The sequence below is a fragment of the Nyctibius grandis genome, chromosome 1, assembly GCF_013368605.1.
Source record: "Nyctibius grandis isolate bNycGra1 chromosome 1, bNycGra1.pri, whole genome shotgun sequence".
Lineage (NCBI taxonomy): Eukaryota > Metazoa > Chordata > Aves > Nyctibiiformes > Nyctibiidae > Nyctibius > Nyctibius grandis.
Window position 1 is genome coordinate 44,017,036 of NC_090658.1, and position 19,685 is coordinate 44,036,720.

The 19,685-nt window shown below is 39.9% G+C and overlaps 1 protein-coding gene across 1 annotated transcript in view; it reads right to left on the reverse strand.

The window, feature by feature from the left end:
* Positions 1-233: 233 nt before the first annotated feature.
* The window catches only part of MTR (5-methyltetrahydrofolate-homocysteine methyltransferase), a 56,260-nt gene continuing 36,808 nt past the window's right edge, over positions 234-19,685 (reverse strand). Inside the window, exons 23-33 of the mRNA XM_068400126.1 lie at positions 18,608-18,675; positions 17,627-17,747; positions 14,596-14,677; positions 13,718-13,816; positions 12,749-12,824; positions 11,392-11,547; positions 10,519-10,715; positions 7,800-8,000; positions 6,366-6,558; positions 1,133-1,245; positions 234-999 (exon numbers count right to left, since the gene is read on the reverse strand). Of these exons, the coding sequence (XP_068256227.1) occupies positions 913-999; positions 1,133-1,245; positions 6,366-6,558; positions 7,800-8,000; positions 10,519-10,715; positions 11,392-11,547; positions 12,749-12,824; positions 13,718-13,816; positions 14,596-14,677; positions 17,627-17,747; positions 18,608-18,675 (1,393 nt within the window). The 3' untranslated portion in view covers positions 234-912. The remainder of the gene's footprint in view (positions 1,000-1,132; positions 1,246-6,365; positions 6,559-7,799; positions 8,001-10,518; positions 10,716-11,391; positions 11,548-12,748; positions 12,825-13,717; positions 13,817-14,595; positions 14,678-17,626; positions 17,748-18,607; positions 18,676-19,685) is intronic.

The window sequence follows — 19,685 nt, forward strand, 5'->3', positions numbered from 1 at the left end:
CAGATTCATGGTACAATGTGCATATTAATTTTGACATTATCTGTTCAGACTATTGCACACATTTTATTGTTGCCATTTAAAGGATTCTAATAGGAGAACACCATTGACAGCTTAACCTTTATTAAACTGTTGATACAAGATGATTCTTTTAGCATAAAGTCATAGGAAGACATTACAAAAATTATATAGCTATTAACAGATTACAGATAAACTATTTAAAAGAACATTCTCTTTATAATATTGGTCTTTCTTTACAATTAGAGACCAGAAATATGAGGGGTTTCTGTCATAATATTTTACTAAATTAGCATTTAAATAATACGTGAGGCACTTTTCAGAGATTATTAAAAGCTACGAACAATTAGCTCACTCAGAGTTAAATCTGAAGAACAAGCCTACAGTATTAACTGTCACTTATGATAGCATTGCTACCATTTGCTTTTAAAATCCACGTACCTGGAAGTTTAAAGAGTTTCTAAAACACTGAAGTCAGCTCCAAGCTTTCTGTCTACAGCAACAACTATGCTTCTCTCATACTTTTCACATAAAAAAGACTGTTTAAATATGAAATAAGCCTCACAACACAACTGTAATGGAGGAAGGACAGGAAGGCTTTGCAGCTTCTACATCTCACCCTACATCGAGCTGCTCAGTGAGAGTATTCGTGCAAGAAATAAATAAAAGCATGTTGCTATGACTAAGAGATCTGCAACGCATTCATGGTCCCAAGCCAAGAGCACAGGGCAGATCTGAAACATAAGTTCCTTGATCAAAAATTAAAAACAATCAGACAAGCTATTGGGATGGATGGAAGAAAGCTGTTTTCAGTGCGAAGGATCTCCTTGTTCCATTTTCTTGTTCCTTCTGGCGACCAGACCATCAAAAGAAAACCTTTACCCACAAGTGTGACAGTTATTCAGTGTCATATCCCAAAATGGGTCCCAGCCATTTCTCCACCTCTGCCACAGACAAATTTTTTCTCAGTGCATAATCTTCAACCTGCAAAGGGACCACAAAACATGATGAAGATTTGGAAACTCCAGCTATTACTGCTTACAAAATTTTTTGGAACATCCACTCACAAGGTGTTTTTGAGTGCTGTAACACTACCACAATGGACAGTGCAAGTTACCTGATCTTTACATATCTTGCCAACAGCAAAATACTTGGATTTGGGACTGGAAAAGTAGAGGCCAGAAACTGCAGAAGCAGGTATCATTGCTAGTGATTCAGTTAAACCAATTCCTGGAACACAGAATGAAAATTTTCTTATTATCTGAATTGATAACAAGCATAACTTCAGAGCCTTTTTTTGTTGGCCAGCTTCAAGCAAACTCAAAAACCAAGCAGCTTTCAGATAAACTAAAAACAAAACCATTGTCTACTTCTTCTCTATTAAAAAAATACACATAGCTTTACACATATTGCAGACTTCCGTTACAACATTACTGTAGAGTAACTGTACAGTTTGAAGGAAAAAAACCTTAGACATTTCGGCAAATGAAATGGGTAACTAGAGGTTTTGAAACACAGGGAGGTATTTTTGGAATTGTGGAAGTAGCAGTGAAATGTCTGACATGTAAAATATCAGAGGAAAAGCAATAGAATTCATTCCTTTTTTAAAGTTTCTGTGGACCAGGAAATACACTGCTGAATTGGCTTTTTTCCTGTTTATTTCTGGAATGTCTTCTTGTAACCATAAGGATGCTAGAATTTTTCTCTGTGCAGCAGAACCCTGTTTGCACGCAATTTGCTAATTAGGGACATAACTCCTTCACCAAAAGCACTGGCAGTATTTTGGAAATTCTTCCTTGAATGAGGCAAAATAAAAATGGCAATGAAAAGTGGAAGACAGCAATTCCCAGAACCGCTTCAGTTTGGGTTTTTTTGAATCATAGAATCATAGAATGTTAGGGGTTGGAAAGGACCTCTGGAGATCATCGAGTCCAACCCCCCTGCCAGAGCAGGACCAATCTAGGGCAGGTTACACAGGAACGCATCCAGATGGGTCTTGAAAGTCTCTAGAGAAGGAGACTCCACAGCCTCTCTGGGGAGCTTGTTCCAGTGCTCTGTCACCCTTACGGTAAAGAAGTTCTTCCTCATGTTGAGGCTGAACTTCCTGTGCTCTAGCTTGCATCCATTGCCCCTTGTCCTACCGCAGGGCACAAGTGAAAAGAGGTTGCCCCCTTGCTCCTGAGACCCAGCCCTCATATATTTATACATATTAATCAGATCCCCTCTCAGTCCTCTCTTCTCCAGACTAAAAAGCCCCAGGTCTCTCAACCTTCCCTCATCAGGCAGGTGTTCCAGTCCCTTAATCATCCTCATAGCCCTCCGTTGGACTCTCTCCAGTAGATCTCTGTCCCTCTTGAACTGGGGAGCCCAGAACTGAATGCAATACTCCAGGTGAGGTCTCACCAGGGTAGAGTAGAGGGGGAGGAGGACCTCCCTCAATCTGCTGGACACACTCTTCTTAATGCACCCCAGGATCCCATTGGCCTTCTTGGCCACAAGGGCACATTGCTGTCCCATGGATAACTTGTTGTCCACCAGGACTCCAAGGTCCTTCTCCACGGAGCTGCTCTCTAGCAGATCACCTCCTAACCTGTACTGGTGCATTTTATTACTCCTTCCCAGGTGCAGGACTCTTTGCCCAGCTCTTCAGTCTGTCCAAATCATGCTGAATGGCTGCACAGCCTTCAGGTGTATCATCAGCCAAACCTCCCAGCTTCGTATCATCAGCAAACTTGCTGAGAAGACACTCGGTCCCTTCATCAAGGTCGTTGATGAAGATGTTGAACAGGACTGGACCTAGCACTGATCCTTGTGGGACTCCACCAGTTACAGATCTCCAGCTGGACTTGGCACCATTGATTACCACTCTTTGGGCTCTATTGTGTAGCCAGTTCTTTATCCATCTCACTGTCTGTTCTTCTACCTCACACTTCCTGAGTTTGCTCACGAGGATGTCATGGGAAACTGTGTCAAACGCCTTGCTAAGGTCAAGGTAGACTACATCCACTGGTCTTCCTGCATCTACCCATTCAGTCACGACATCATAGAATGCTATCAGGTTAGTCAAGCATGATTTCCCCTTGGTAAATCCATGCTGACTACTCCTGATAACCTTCTTCTCTTCCATGTGCTTAGAGATGACCTCCAGAATGAGCTGCTCCATCATTTTTCCAGGGATGGAGGTGAGGCTGACTGGTCTGTAGTTTGCTGGATCTTCCTTCTTGCCTTTTTTGAAGACTGGAGTGACTGGCTTTCCTCCAGTCCTCAGGCACCTCTCCTGTTTGCCATGATCTTGTGAAAATGATGGAGAGAGGTAGAGCAACAACATCAGTCAGTTCTCTCAACACTCTTGGGTGCATCTCATCAGGGCCCATGGACTTGTGTATATTCAATTTCCGTAACTGATCACTAACCCAGTCTTCACTGACTAGTGGAGAGTCTTCCCTCCTCCAAGCTTCCTCTCCTACATCCAGGGTCTGAAGATCACAAGGGCTGGTCTTAGGATTAAAGATCGAAGCAAAGAAGGTATTGAGCAACTCTGCCTTCTCTGCATCCTCGGTTATCAGGGCTGCCGCCTCATTCAGCAGAGGGCCCACACTTTCCCTGTTCTTCCTTTTGCTACTGATATATTTGAAGAAGCCCTTTTTGTTCTCTTTTACTTCCTTTGCCAGTTTTAGTTCTAAGAGGACTCTGGCCTTTCTTGTTGCCTTCCTACATGTCCTGACAACTTCCCTATAGTTCTCCCAAGTGACAAGACCCTTCTTCCATGAACTGTAAATTTCTTTCTTCCGCGAGATTTCCTTCAGAAGCTCCTTGCTCATCCATGCAGGTCTCATAGCACGTCTCCCCGATTTTTTACTCAAGGGAATGCACCTATCTTGGGCTTGGAGGAAGTGGTATTTAAAAATTAACCAACTTTCTTGGGCTCCTTTGCCCTCCAGAGTCTTAGCCCATGGGATTCCTGCAAGTAGATCTTTGAAGAGTACAAAGTTGGCCCTGCGGAAGTCCAGGGTTGTAATCCTACTTATTGCCCTACTTCTACCTTGTAAAATACTAAACTCCACCATGTCGTGATTACTGTCGCCAAGGCTGTTCCCAACCTTAATGTCCCCAACTAGTCCTTCTTTATTTGTTAATACAAGGTCCAGCAGCGCACCTCTTCTTGTTGGTTCCTCCACCACCTGAATTAAGAAGTTATCATCGATGCACTGCAAGAGCCTTTTTGACTGAACATGTCTAGCTGTGTGGGCTTCCCAACAAATATCAGAGTGATTAAAGTCACCCATGAGTACCAAGGAGTGTGTTCTAGAGGCTACCTCCCGTTGTCTGTAGAAGGCCTCATCAATATCTTCTTCTTGGTTTGGTGGTCTATAGTAGACCCCCACAACAGTTTCACTCCCTTTTGCATGTCCCTTAACTCTTACCCACAAGCTTTCAATCTGTTCTACCTACCCCCCTGGACAGAACTCAATACATTTCAGTTGCTCTCACACATAAAGAGCAACACCATGGCCTCGCCTTGTTGGTCTGTCTTTCCTAAATAGTACATAGCCATCCATGACAACATTCCAGTCATGGGAGCTGTCCCACCATGTTTCAGTGATCGCAACTATATCATAGTCATGCAATCTAAGGCAGATCTCCAACTCCTCCTGTTTATTTCCCATACTCCGTGCATTGGTATATAAGCACTTCAGAGAGGGAGTTAAGCCACCAGTTTTCACTCTTGCTATCTGACCATTCCTGGCCACTTCCTTGGTTACTAACTTATTAGTGAGCCCTGTGTTATTATTGCCCCATGTACCACCATTATCCACCTCAAGTAGGACAGTAGTCTGAAGGCTGTCCTTAGGCTCATCTCCAGTGAGCCTGGTTTTATCCCCTTCCCCCTTTGAGCCTAGTTTAAAGCCCTTTCAATGAGGCCCACCAACTCCTGTGCGAGGATCCTTTTTCCCCTTTGAGACAGATGTACTCCACCTGTTGCCAGCAGACCAGGTGCCATATAAACTTCCCCATGATCAAAGAACCCAAAATTCTGACAGTGGCACCAGTCTCTGAGCCATGTGTTAATCAGGTGTGTTTTCCACCCTCTTTCAGTGTTTTTCCCTACCACTTGAGGTACTGATGAAAACACCACCTGCACACCCGACCCTTCAACTAGTTGCCCCAGTGCCTTGAAGTCCTTTTTGATTGCCTTTAGACTTCTCTCTACAACCTCATCATTACCAACCTGGATAACTAACAAAGGGTAATAATCAGAGGGCTGCATCAGAGCAGTGAGCTTCCTTTTAACATCTCTAACCCGAGCCCCAGGGAGGCAGCAGACTTCCCTGGGGGATGGGTCTGGTCAACAAATGGGCCCCTCTGTTCCCCTCAGAAGAGAGTTGCCTACTACAATTACCCTCCTTTTCTTAGTTGAAGAAGTCATAAGATGTGGGGATGAGTGACAAGCCATGGGAGACTCACTGGATGGATCCTTATCTCCATCTTCATTCACCTGGCCATCAAGTCCCAAAGCCCCATACCTATTGTACAACGGCAACTGGGAAGGTAAGGAGGGCCGAGAAGGTTTTCTCTTGCCTCTCTGAGGAGGGACCTCTCTCTATTCCCCCTTGTCCCTTATGTCCCCGCCTTTGGCCTGGTGATAGGAGGGGAGGGGGTTCTCCACTTCTTGTAGAGTCTCTTCCTGATGCCTTTGCCTCACGAGTGTGGCTCCACCAATCTATCTCGCTTTCACACTCTCTGATTCTTCTCAATCTTTCTACCTCCTCTCTCAGTTCAACCACCTGCCTGAGCAGGTCATTTACTTGATCACACCGCACACAAGCGGTGTCTCTGACTCCCTCTAGTTCGAGTGCCAGGCTCAGGCACTCGCCACAGCCAGAGACCTGCACAGCTGCATGTTTGTGCAGGAGCTTGGTCTGAGTTCCCACATGCTTCCTCATTGTGGCTCTTGGCTGTATTGTGACCATGTTCTTCTCTCTGGCCAGGAGGGAACCAACCACTGTTTGCTGCTTCCCACACGCCCTGCTCACGTGTCCCTGCAGGCTGCTGTTCCTCGTCTCCCCTCACCTGCACTGGCCGATCTCTTAGAGCGATCCAACTCACCTTGAGCACTGGCAGAGACTCAGCACCCTACCCAACAAGCTGCAAACAGCAGCTCAGCTGTAACTGCCCAACGAGCTGCAAACAGCTGTGGCCCCCCCCTCTCCCCAGGGCACACATAATCACTGTTTGCTCGCCTGATGCCCTGTGGGCCCTGCACCACCCCATTTGCTGTTTTGTTGACATTTCAATCTTTCATTTGCATAAAAACAGTTTAAGAATCTTAGTAAAGCAGACAGAGGTACCTGTTGTTTCCTCAATGTTTGCAAGTTTCCACATGGTGAGTTTTTCTGTATGGTCAGGCTGGCTTGGATATCCAGGGGCAGGGCGAATTCCCTCGTATTTAATTCTGCGTAGGTCAGAAAGAGCTAGCTGCTCAGTACTACAGTAAGCCCAGAATTCCCTTCGAACCCTTTCATGGAGCTCCTCAGCAAATGCCTTGGAATAGAATGCAAAGATTATTTTTTTTTTTCATTTGTGCAGACTGATGCAATAGCTATTTGATTAAGACAAACTAGAGACTTTCTCCCTATTCCCATTTTGATTTTTAAGGGGGCTCTTATCATAGGTGAGAAATTTGATAGCATTAAAATTCACATGTAATACTTATTTTGCTAATTCAAGTATTTTAGTTTTTTCTCTTATTGGTACACCCTGTTTTTTTCATTTTCCCACTTTAAAATCCTACATACTCAAAGAGGTAAAGATGTGGACAAGTAACTGGAAAAGATGAAATTCATTAGCCTATGGTAGCGATACATCATTATAGCACTGAAGTCATTATGTCTTCATTATTTGCATATCTAATCCAGGTCTAGCTAAGGAAGGCCACATCATTCTTGCATCCATGCTAGCGTCAGATGTAAGCACCGCTGCGTTTTTTAGCGGAGGACCTCTCCTCTAGCTGCAAGTGAGCAACAGCTTTTCTTAACTGCTCTTACAGCTTACGCTATTTTGCCAGCAATGGTTGCCTTCAGGAGAAATTTCCACTTCAGTAAATACTTTAGATGGCATCTACTAATAATTTCTGAAACTCTGTTACAGCCTGAAATGCACAACTAGAGCTAATCCCATTTGCATTGCACCGAAGTTGCTCTAAGTTTTAACACGGTTACTTAGGTGTAAGCACAGGGGCAGGGCAGATGGAGATAGAGGGGTAGGAGGGAAGGGATGACATTTTCTAAACCACTTCAGTTACAGCTTCAAAAGCAGTTCTGTCTAAGCCTAAGACATGTTAAGTCAAAAGACTTGTACCCTGGATACATCTGCATGGTCACCATTAAAGCAGAAGGCATGTCTGCAATTCAAGAATATAATCGGTGGGTCATACCTGGGTCCAACCCATTCTCATGTAGATAAAACAAGATTTAAAAATAGTTCTTTTTAAACAGTCTTGTTTTAAAATCTACTGAATTCCATCAATCATCAAAACCCTCATAAAGAACTCAAGAGATGCTTCTGCAGCTGGAAGATATGGACAGCAGAGTCCCTTCTGGCTCAGAAGAGGACTCTCCTCTCAAGACAATTTCAGCAGAACCAGTTCACTTTCAGATTTAAGGCAAAGCATACACTACAGGCAACAGTCTAAGTTTATGCTAAAACTTGAAACAGCAGCCTGTCAAACAAATCCAGTACACAGTCAGAAAATTTCCAAGGAAACACATGATAAAACCTCATACCTCTGCCAACCGATCGCCAAGAGCCTTCACCATTATGATGTTGTATTCATCATCCTGTTTCCTAAATTCATTGCATAACTCATCGACACCAAAGCAGGCCACAGCGAACAGGCCTAAGTAGTCAGAAATACCAGAATCCAGTGGTGCTATGAAGTCAGAAAGGCAGTAATATGGATCTGTGCAGCTGGAGTCCTTTTCAGCCTAAAGTAGCAAAACCAATGCAATAAATCAGAACACATGAAGTCTTAGTGCACTATTAATCTAAAGACCAGTATTTTTAAGACTAAAGGGCTTAAGGCATTTCTGATAAACACCTAACTAGTCTTTGAGCCGTGATGACTTTCTTGTACTTGAATTAGAAGAAAAACACCTCTCTTATTCTGAGGGTGTTTAGATCACTGAAGAACAAAATGTCAAAGGACAAGAGATGCTGTACTGAACACATATAGAGAGATGTTTACAGCTATTAAGATTTAACAGCTTTTTCTGCAGACAAGTTATTACAAAATAAGGAACATTCTTGTGCCAACCACTGGGTAAGAGGAGGTATTTTCCATCTCTAGCACTCAGATTCCACTTTCGTTAGCAAAACCGATGGTTGATAGTTTACATCCCAGTTATGCAAACTGCAGAATTCTTCAGCAACTCCCATTTCAGCATGGCTGTGAGAGTTTATAAACACTCCTAGTTTCTTATGCTACTAACCAGGTGCTCAGTAATCCAGACAAAACCATGCCTCAGGATGTAGATTTACACTAGCCACACACAAATACAAACAAAACACATCCATCACTACTGAAAGTTGAATCCCAAGCAAGGTTCGAGTGGGTTTACGCAAATAGGAAATATCCTGCTCACTGGAACCTTTTCCAAAATGGAAAAAAGGGAATAGAAAGATGCGACTGAATGGTGGCTATGGCACCTAACAAGAAGTTTTACAGTTGAGGATCATATCATAGTACTCACTGTGGGAACATGACTGCTATTTGAAAAGTGGCACAGCTCTTGCAAATCTGCCCAACTTACAGAGACATAAAAGTTATTTCACAGCTATCACTTGGCTGAAAATTCCTTTCCAAGTTTTCTTATTCTATGACAATATTTTAACAATGCTTTCCACTGGCTCCCAACTGCAGTTTAAAAACCAAACAAAACACCACACTCCCCACTCCCCCGAAAAACAAAGAAAAATGGTCAACTGTTTCCCTAGTTTCTATAACCTACTAGGTTACAGAAAGTACCATAAAACTGAAGAAATAGATTTCACCTGTGTGGAAAAAGGATATGTTATTTTTAAGGTTCTTTTGTAGTGATTACAGTTAAGGAAAACTCTAAACGCATCTCCAACTTTTAGATTTACATCACATCCTTGACAGTGCCAATGTCATGGAGAGAACTCCGTGTACTGAAAGGAACATTTTATATAAGAAACAGGAAACAATTATTCTCTTCTACTTTGCTCTGGTGAAGCCTCTGCTGAATTACTACGTACACCAGATTGAAAGAGATGCAGCTAAAATACGTAGGGTCCAGAAGAACAGTACCCACAGTAGCACAGAGTTTCACGGCCTTAACCTTTAAGAAAAGCCTGAATAAATTGGGAATATACAAGATAAAAAGACTAAAGAAAATAACAGTATTCCAATAGTAAAAATCATGAACATCAAATCAGATATTCCCCTTGAGAGAACCTTGGGAAAAGGCCAGGAAAACTAACTGTAGTAAACTTGATTTACATGGGATATCAAAATGGCCTAGGTAGTAAAGCCCTGGAACAGCCCTGCCTGAATGCTTGTGAGAAGAGTTTATATAAACATCTGCCATGGATTGTCAAGATACACTAGATTCCATCTCCATGCAATAGATAATCTGTTCCAGGCAACTGGAACAGATAAACTTCAGGTCATGTATTTCTTAGTACAGTTCCGCAACATTGGCACAGCACTGTCCTGACACAACACTGTACTCTAGAAGTTTAGGTACTTGTTAGATTTGTTTCTGCCATGTTTGATGACTCTGAATATCTCAACTATGAAGAAGCTGAGTCAGAAGTTAGGGAAGAAGGAGAGGCAGAATATCTTGAAAATGTTCAATCTATCAAAATAAATGCAAATCTAGGTAAGTATGATTCAAGAATGAATGCTTAAAATAATGATTCTTTCAATCAGAATTAGCAGCCAACTAACTGATTCTAAACTGCCTCTTCACATGGGGAATTTTGCATGAAAATTAAGACTATCAAAACCATTTATCTCCATTGAGCTTTATTTTCCAGGTATTTTAATTATAAATGTTTTTAACCCTTAACACATTCAAGCAGAATATTTACTCTAAGGCAGAATCCAGGGATATTATAGAATTAAGGTTCATTAGGTTCTAATATAGCACACAGGATCAATGTGATGAATTTATACAGCACAGTCTTTAGTACACCTTAAATATTAAAATGAAGACAGAAAATGCACATCATATCTGCAGGTGTCAAATCTATAAAGCATTTTGTACAACTACAATGCAAAATACTACAAATACTACAATACAAATGCCTGGGTCATCACTAACAAGATCTTGTTATTACCAAAAGAAATGGCAAGACAATGGCTGCAGACAGATTCCAACAACCATTTTCTGCACAGATTTTAATAGTGCACTTCTGTTACATTCTTGCAATTCAGAAAAAAAAAAATCACTTTATTCAACAAATGTTCTGTCATTGTACCTGTTGCCTCAAGCCATAAAATTTTGCTATTGGTTCTGAAGATCCCACTGCGTCTTCTACAGCATATAAATGGATATCATCTTGAACACTTCGAGCTGGCCAGAACCCAACCACACCTTTGGCTTGTAATTTCTTTTGATTAATCAACGTTTTCAGTAGATTTTGAGCATCATTATAAACTCTCTTTGCTTCTTCACCTATCAAAAAAAGAGAACCTTTTAGAAAAGGCATGTTTTCACAACTGGTTAAATGGGTTTAAGACTTGCTGAAGATTGGTTCATTTTCCACGTAATTCTCTGATGACTGCAACACTCTGTCAGCTACAACAAACAGAGAGATAGCAGTGTGATGATGTCTATACAGCTGTAACAGCATGCATCTTGGAAAAAAATCGTTTCAGCCAGCACCATTCTAGTAGAGGCAGAGGACGCAGAATAACATGAGCAACAGGGAACATGTGTATGCAACTACATTACCAAAGCGCAGCAGATGCAGAGCACTGATTTCCATGTCACCCTGGCCATTTCAGTATAGATTTCAAGGCCTAGTGAATGGTTTCAAAAGGAGAAAGGACCCTTTTGCCATCTTCACCCACAATGGGGACACAGACATATTAAGTGCTCTGCTGCCATTTTCTGTCATTAAAATACCCCTCTGTGTTTTGGCAGGTGAATTTAAATAAGATGATTGAGCATTTTGCCCCATTTATTTTTCAGCCTCACTAAGCATTGCTTTAAACAAATTATTTCAGTGACACTAGGTTTCCACATATTTTCACTATTCCTATGTATTTCAAAACATTTCGAATCTTAATGCAGCATGGCGGGTCTGTTAGGATTATTTACGTGAAGTAAATGCAATTTCAGTACTCACCTACAGTTTTATCATTAAAGATTTTGGGGAAACCCCGGTTGGGATACTTTCCCCTAAGTTGCCAGACATCAAAGAAAGGCTTCCAGTCAATGTATTCTACCAGCCTCTTCAGGTCATAATCTTCAAAGACTTTTGTGCCGATGAATTTCGGTTTAACTGTAGGAATCAGAAGTACAATCTGACATGATGAAAATAATTTAATATTGTTCTTATATGTGCAGCATAACTGATGCTCACCAGCCTCCACCACTGCAAATGACCTCTTCCAAAGTAACTGTCTTAGAATTCTCACTGTCATATCGTTCCCAAGTCATACCATACTCTACAGTTACAATGTGATAAAAAAAAGCATAACAGGTGTATAAAGTTGAAATAGAAAATTTAAGGCCTTTTGTTTTTTCATATAAATCAAAACTTACTAGCTCTTGGACTTCTGAACTTATTTCATTGGCCAAAATATTGTCCAAAACAGAAGACCAAAAAAACCTACATAACTTATCAATACCTAACATATTTTATGGGCATATACCTTTCATATTTACAAATCCTGCTTTCTATACACAGACAATGTGCTATGGTACTGTAGAATAGTTCTGTAAATTAATATGTAATTTATAAGAACTTTTGCAACCACCACACACTTGTTCAGATACATGTGCACAAGTGAAAAAGCAAGAGGGACCTATGTTATGATGTAGCCAAAAGCTTTGCACTTGTTTTGTCTGTGCTGTTCAATACTTTATAACACAACCTTGCTTAAGATGAGCTGTTGAAAATTAGCATCCTGTTGAGTCTTGTAAATGAAATGACAGAAAGCAGTGAAGTGTTAATGTCACTGCATCATACAACTTCTTGCAGAACGCTGTTTATATTTCTAGTCTCTAATTTAAAAAAAAAAAATAAATGAAAACAAACTGGTACAGAAACTGATGAGGGAAGAGTAGGAAAAAGCATAAGGAGGAATTTAATACAAATGCCATGTCACAACTAAATATGGTATAGTAAGCTTTGGAACATAATGAGCCAGCCCGACATTATTTGGCAAAGCAGGCATTAGACTTATCTTCGATAACATGGTGTTATGGGTAACTCGTTATTTTAGGATTTTTTTTTTCCAATTTTTTATTAACTATTAATTTCTTTTTTAAATATACTGTAAAAAATACAAAGCAGAAACAGGAGGCTCAAATGTATGGAAAAAAAAATCTCTGCTCAGACATACACCAATTTACTCAACTTGTTACACTACGATATCCTGAAGCTTAATGAAGCACAATCTAATTAAAAATATATATAAAATAAGTACATAAAATAAAATAAAGGCACAGCAAAAACAAACAACAACATTTAAACTGACCTGGTTTATGGCCTGATAACCAGTCATTATTGAAACCTTTTCTTCTAGCTTGATGTAGAGACAAATATTGTCTTTCCTGTATGGACATAAAGGTTAATTTTACAAAGCCAGTCATCTTTCAGACAGATAAACTGTAGCTGTTGTCTTGGTGGTAGAGTTTTACTCAAAATGGTCGTTGGGACAAATCTGACAACAGACAATTTCAGTTCTAACAACTTCCAGTTCACAAGTGTAAACTAAGATTACATCACAATCATACCATTATTTTTTTCCTGTATCCTTCTAATGAAACTGGCCTACAAGATTTCTACTTCCTCTGAACTACACCAGTAGTTCCTTTATTACTTCAAAATACAGGAGCATAGAGGTACAGCAGACAAAGACAACCTCAGAGGAGTCGTATGTTGTTTCCTATTGTTAATTTGCACAGTCCACCTCCACATTCCATTGCTTCCTTCTCTTCCTTTCCTACAATGGCAGCCTCAGCTCTTCTTTTAGACAGCTCAGAGCCTTAACCTAAACAGCATGAACACATCAGGAAAGCATAGTGGTGTAAAATACTCAGTGGAGTGTGGCTTAGTACCAGCAAAAGCAACCACTGCCATTTTAGTTACCCCAGTGTAGCTCCCTGTCTCCAGCTACTGCTCCAGGAGAACATTGGTCTCCTGTAGGCTGGTTAAGTTAACATGATTTCTAGCTCCATGGAGATGCCCTAGATACCACTGATTGCCCATTGAGGACAATCAAGTATTTGCCAAGCGTGTGTTAGACTCATGCAGAATTTTCCCCTATAGGTTAGAAAATTTGATTTCATAAGCACTTCTGGAACTTTTCCATCAATTCTACTGCATGTTGTAAATCAGCACAAATATACCTGAAGGTCTTCATAAGGAGCTGAAACTGAGAGTTAGTAATGAGGCACGTACCCACTTCAAACAAGAAAAGAAGCTAAAGCAATTATATTTGTACCTTGAGAGACTCATAGTGTTCTTGTCTAATTTCTTCATATTCCTCTAATATTTCTTCAAAGAAATCATCCTTTACATTTTCATCTAATAGCTGGGAGCACTGAAAAAAGTAGGGAAAGCACTAAGTACATACTGTAACATACTATAGTAATGACAGAGCATGAACTTCAGACTACATTATCTGTCTTTCAGACTCTTGTTTCCGATTACACTTGACAACACTAAACTAAGCCTTGCCACAAATTTGCGAGCTATAAATATGCCAAACATATTTAAGAATACGATTATTACTAAGAGTACTGCCCTACTACACAGGTAATATTAGCAGAGCCAAGTCTGGCTCTGGAAAGACCCGAGAGGAGAATACTCCAAGACTCTAGAGACTGAACAGTCGTAGAAACAACACACAGCTTGGCCTACTTCTTTCCGGCAGGTATTTGCCAGCTAAGACTACCCATTTGTCTGACAGAGAGAGCTTCCATCCTAGAAAACTCCAGCCAGACGTTTCATAGTACTAATGCTGCCATATCACTAACTAATACCCACAACAGAGAGAATAGCAGATCGTGTCTCACCCCATCGCTCTTCAGTATAAAACATCTCAAAGCTACAGCCAAGGACTCAGAATGAATGTCACCCTCACTAGAGAAATGGGCATTTAAATAAAAGTATCCAGTGACAATAATCGACACAAGTCAGATGAGATAACCACGTGGCAGCAAAAAATAACTGAAGCGATAGTAGTTTAGAAACTGGTCTCTGTTGTGCCTCTTCAGTTTTCTGGCATAATGCTAAGCCTTAGAGGAAAGGATGAGAGGCACAACAGAAGAACAGGGCATATATTTTTGCATGGATGAGAAACTATAATTTAGAACTTACAACCACAACACTCTTGGATGCATCCAGGACATGAATTACAGGTGCGCTATATCGTGGGGCAATTTTAACAGCTGTGTGTGTTCTTAAATGAAAAAGAAGAAGAGTGAGCGTTTCACAACTGAAACAAAACAAAACAAAAAAACCCCACCCAGACAAAACTCCCAGCAAAATAAACCCTGACTTACTGCATAGACCAGAACTTCAAAAGAATAAAGCAATTCATCCATCTGCTATGCATGGATGATTAAACACAGATTTTAATAATAAGTACATAAACACTTTTCTTCAAAGAGTATCAGAATGCTTCATAAATAAAGTGCCAACTCACATTCCCTCACTGTCTTACCAGCTGACTGAAAATCAGCAACTCATTAGTTTGAGTCTCAGAAAATTTCAGTGAGAATATTCCAAACTAAGCCTACCAAAAACTAACAATTTTTTCTTGAACTTTTTTGCTCATCTTATATTTTTCCCTCCCACATGCTAGATTCTGGGTCTATGGATTAGCATTAACACATTTCAGTGACAATTATTCTATTTCTACGATGCTCTACTTCAAAACCAGAGGCACAAGCTCTCTACTCACCTGAAGAAGGAATTCTGCCAGTGGTCAACAAATATTACAAACTTGCACCTGCTTGGTCAGTCAAGTCATTCACACAAAAACCTCTCAATTATTCAATTACTTAGCATTTACTCATATTCCAATCCTCACAGAAATACTTCAGCATATAAAGAAGAATCACTTTTATATTATAGCACTTTGTTGATCAAATTAAAATTTGGAGTGTTAAACTGAGCTCAGCTATCACATGAAACGCAGCTGGCTACCCCTGTTGCTCAGAGTCCTGCCAAACTGCAAGCAACTGCAGGAATGAAGACTCTGCAGGCCAAAGCTCAATTTGCTTTCTTGAATGCTAAGGTCAAACACCATTTTTAAAATTAATTTAAATCAGAACCCAGGAAGTGATCTTCCACAGCAGAGACCAGATCTCCTTTTTCTTCAGGTTCTGCCAAATATTTAAAGCACTTGGCCGTGGAGGTTACTGATGAGGTACAACACAGCTGTGTAACCCACTGTCCAGGAGCTTCTTGATTTGTTTCTAGGCAATGCACTTTTGATCTTGGCAGCTCTGTTTTTTAGAAAAAGATATTGTATCTTCTATTTTGATAGGAACAAAGGAAACAAACAGGGCATGGTCCTACAATGGTACTGTATCAACTAGTACATACAAATTTTTATATTTTTAAAAAATAAACATTACCACAACAAAACTGTCACCATTATTTGTCAGCATCTGAATATACCAAAGTAGTACGTTAAGAATGCAAACATCATCATTACTGTAAGTTATGAAGAAACTCTATTATGTAGATTCTGCAGGCAAAATCCAGCCTCTCTCTCCTTCAAACTAACATCACTTTCCACCCTTTCAAGTACTCATGGTCTCCTTATTCCAGATAACAACGTCTACTTATTACAGAGAAAAAGGGCAGATGGTTCTTCATTAGCAACCTCTGACATGTACATAACCTTCCAGAATACACACATGAGATTAAACTTAAGACTGTGGAAGTAAAATTAAATATACATTACAAAATCCAGTCTTCCATAAAGAATATGTTTACTTGACATATATTTTATAGAAATTGTATGTGTCTGGGCATATGCATAAGTATATATTTATATACAGTTCACATGAATAAAACTATTATTTATGTATATAAAATTATACATATATGCTTCCATAATTTCCATATTCAAGGATAAAACTAGTGCTGCCTTGCTGTTGGCTACATTCATCTCTGTGAATAAATTCTACAAAATTGTTTGATGCTGGTTATTTGACATCAATTACTAGGCCACAATGACTTGTGTATAAACACTAAAAAGATCTGAAGAAAGGGCTCTCCTAAGACGTCCACTTTGAATAAAGTCTTTTTTTTTTTTTCCCCGTTTTTTTAAGAAAAAACCCTCCATGTTTGTTCTCAGTATCAAAGCCACAGGAAAAGAGACTCATATGGAGAAGAATAAAAAGGATACACTTAACCTCGCATTATAACTACAGGACCAATAAAGACAGGTAGTGATCCTACCCTTCACTGCCTGTCAAATTATGGGACAATTTGCTAAGGCCACAAATACAGAATACACTGAGCTAATGGTTCTGCTAGAGTATGTGCTGCTCTGATAAAGAAAGCAACACTGCTAGCAGCTTCTAGTTATTGAAGAAATGACCTCTGCAGTCTTCTGAGCTGTCACCCACTCAAGCATATTGTACATAAACCAGTTAGTAAAACGTGACCCAAGACCACTACACATGCCTAAAACACATTTGTGGTAATAATACTAGGTGTCAGTGAGATGTCAACACTGGTCTTCAGGACATCATAGCAGCTGCATTATTTCATTCGAGTAGATCTGAGAGAACACGATCTCAACAGAAAAGCTCAGTCTATCAAAAGCAAAATGGTAACTACTTCAAGGCAAGCAGCTAGAATTTATCCCATCAGCCTGCTTGACCAGGACTGGCGTCTCAACCCAATCAGCATAGTGCCGAACAGTGATCCAGGAAAAGACATTAACTTTCTTAAAGGTAACAGCTCCCTGATGTCAACATGACCATTTCTAGTCTCAAAAGCCTGCATTTTCAGAATGCTTTGGTGAATCAAAACAGATCATTCAACCCTTTAGAACAGAACTGCACTCATATGCATATATGCGTGAACTTTTAGAAGGAAATATAATACTGCCACACACAGTATACAATACATTATGCAAAATACATAACACTCGCAAAAATGAAATGTTTAAAATGTCCATTATTTGTTGTGTCCCAGTTACATTTTACCTGTATATTCTAGGACTTCTGATATAAGAAATAACATTCAGTCTTAAGTATATACATACCAGTATGTGTTTTGGGGGGAAATGAGGGAAAGGGAAAGAGAAACGGCTCTAAATTTTCTTTTTCTCTGGTTAACACTATTTTCATTCACATTCCCCATCTTCCCAACTGAGATATCTTACTTAGAAGTAGTTGCTCCTCCAATCAGCAAAGGAATCTTTATTGCCAATCTCTCCATTTCCTTGGCGACAAAAATCATTTCATCCAAAGAAGGGGTGATGAGACCAGATAGGCCAATTATATCTATTGCAAATTTACAAACACACATACACAGAAGATTTAGCAAATCCACTCTAGAAAGACACAGAAATCATTAGAGAAAGCATTTCTTTCATACATCACATAGCTTCATGTGTCAGATAGAAAACAGTGAGATAAAAAGCAGGATAATTGCAAGTCTAGAAGCAAGGTTTAACCTAATTAGAAAGTAAAAGCTTTCCAAGAATGAAAGTGATTCCAAATCCCCAGTTTAAGATATTTCTCAGTCTTCACATCTGCTGAACACCTACTGCTCTAGTTTCAGCAATAAATATACAGTACTTCTGATTAACAAGCTTCAGACTTCACAAGTTCAGCACTGAGGAGGGAAATCAGACAAAATAATTATAAGCTCTGCTCTTAGAAACAGCAAACGCTTTTGAACTTCACCACCTATGTTCCACACAATCCATCTTTTCCAAGATGCAATAGGCTGTTTCAAAGCAACTAACTTGTTTCAGAAAGCTCATTATTTATCAGAACAATTCATTCCTGATTTCACACTCACTGATCTGGCGGGCTGAATGCCAAGTTCTTTTACTGATTTAAGACCCAACACAAAGTTATTTAACCTTTTCAAGCCTCCATTTATCCATCTGTAAAACAAATACTAAAACATCTCTCTTGGAATTGTCCTTTTGATACAGGTTTTCAGTTCCTTGTGCTAAGTTTCACAGAAGTGCCAAATATTAAATAATTACTATTGTTAATGCAAAAGTTCCAATTTATCTGAAGAGAATCCGACCGAATCACAGACAGCACAGGAATGCAATGAGTAGCAATAAAAAATGTGAGTGGGGTTTAAAATCAAACAATTCAGGAGTACTAATGAAATCTCTCTATACCTGCTTTGTTCTCAACAGCAGCTCTCAATATTTTATCACATGGAGTCATGACTCCTAAATCAATAACTCTGTGAAAAGAAGCGAGATGACACAAGATTCTTTAAAAAACAGTCAAATTTCTGCTAAAGGCAAATACATTGCTCTTACTGTAAATGACTGACGTAAAATTGAAGTTAAAATTGAGATTTTTGTTTGTTTGTTTCTCTTAAGACCTCTGTTGGGAACTTTAATATAGGAACTACCTCTGGGTCTGGCAAAATTTTCAATACGTCAGAGGTGCAGATGATACAGTAGATAAGAAAATTCAAGTATAAGAAGTTGGGATTTTTTTTAAATATTTTTTTTTGTGGTTGTACTGAGTCTGGCTGAGATGGAGTTAATTTTCTTCACAGCAGCTGGTATGGTGCTGCATTTTAGATCTGTGACCAAAACAATGCTGATAACACACTAATGTTTTAACTATTGATGAACAGTGTTTGTCCAGCATCAAGGCCTTCTCTGTTTCTCACTCTCGCCCACCCAGGGAATAGATTGGGGGGGTGCACAAGAGGTTGGGAGTAGACACAACCAGGCAGATAACCCAAACTAACCAAAGAAATAATCCATGGCATATGAATGTCACGCTCAGTAATAAAAAGGAAGAGGAAGGGGTTAAGCGGGAGTTAGCCACCTTTCACTCAGGAACTGGCTAGGCATCAGTCTACCCGTGGGAGGTGGTGAGTGACTGCCTTTGCATCACTCCTTGTTTTTTTCTTTCTCTCTTCTTCCACTTTTCCTTCAGTTATTAAATATTTTTTATCTCCACCCACATTTCTTCTGGCTTTTATTCTTCCTTTCCTCCTTCCCCATCCCACTGAGGTTGGCTGGTTGGAAGTGAGTGAATGGCTGGGTGGTGCTTAGCTGCCTACCAGGCTTAACCAACAGCAGTGGCATTTCTGAAGTTATTTGGACAATACGAAAAGGTTTTGTGGACATCAGCTCTTATGTCAGGAACATAAGATGATTCATATCAAGGGGGTTTTTGTCTTATTAAAGCATATATTTTATGAAATGAGATGCTGCACTTCCCTTGCTAGCA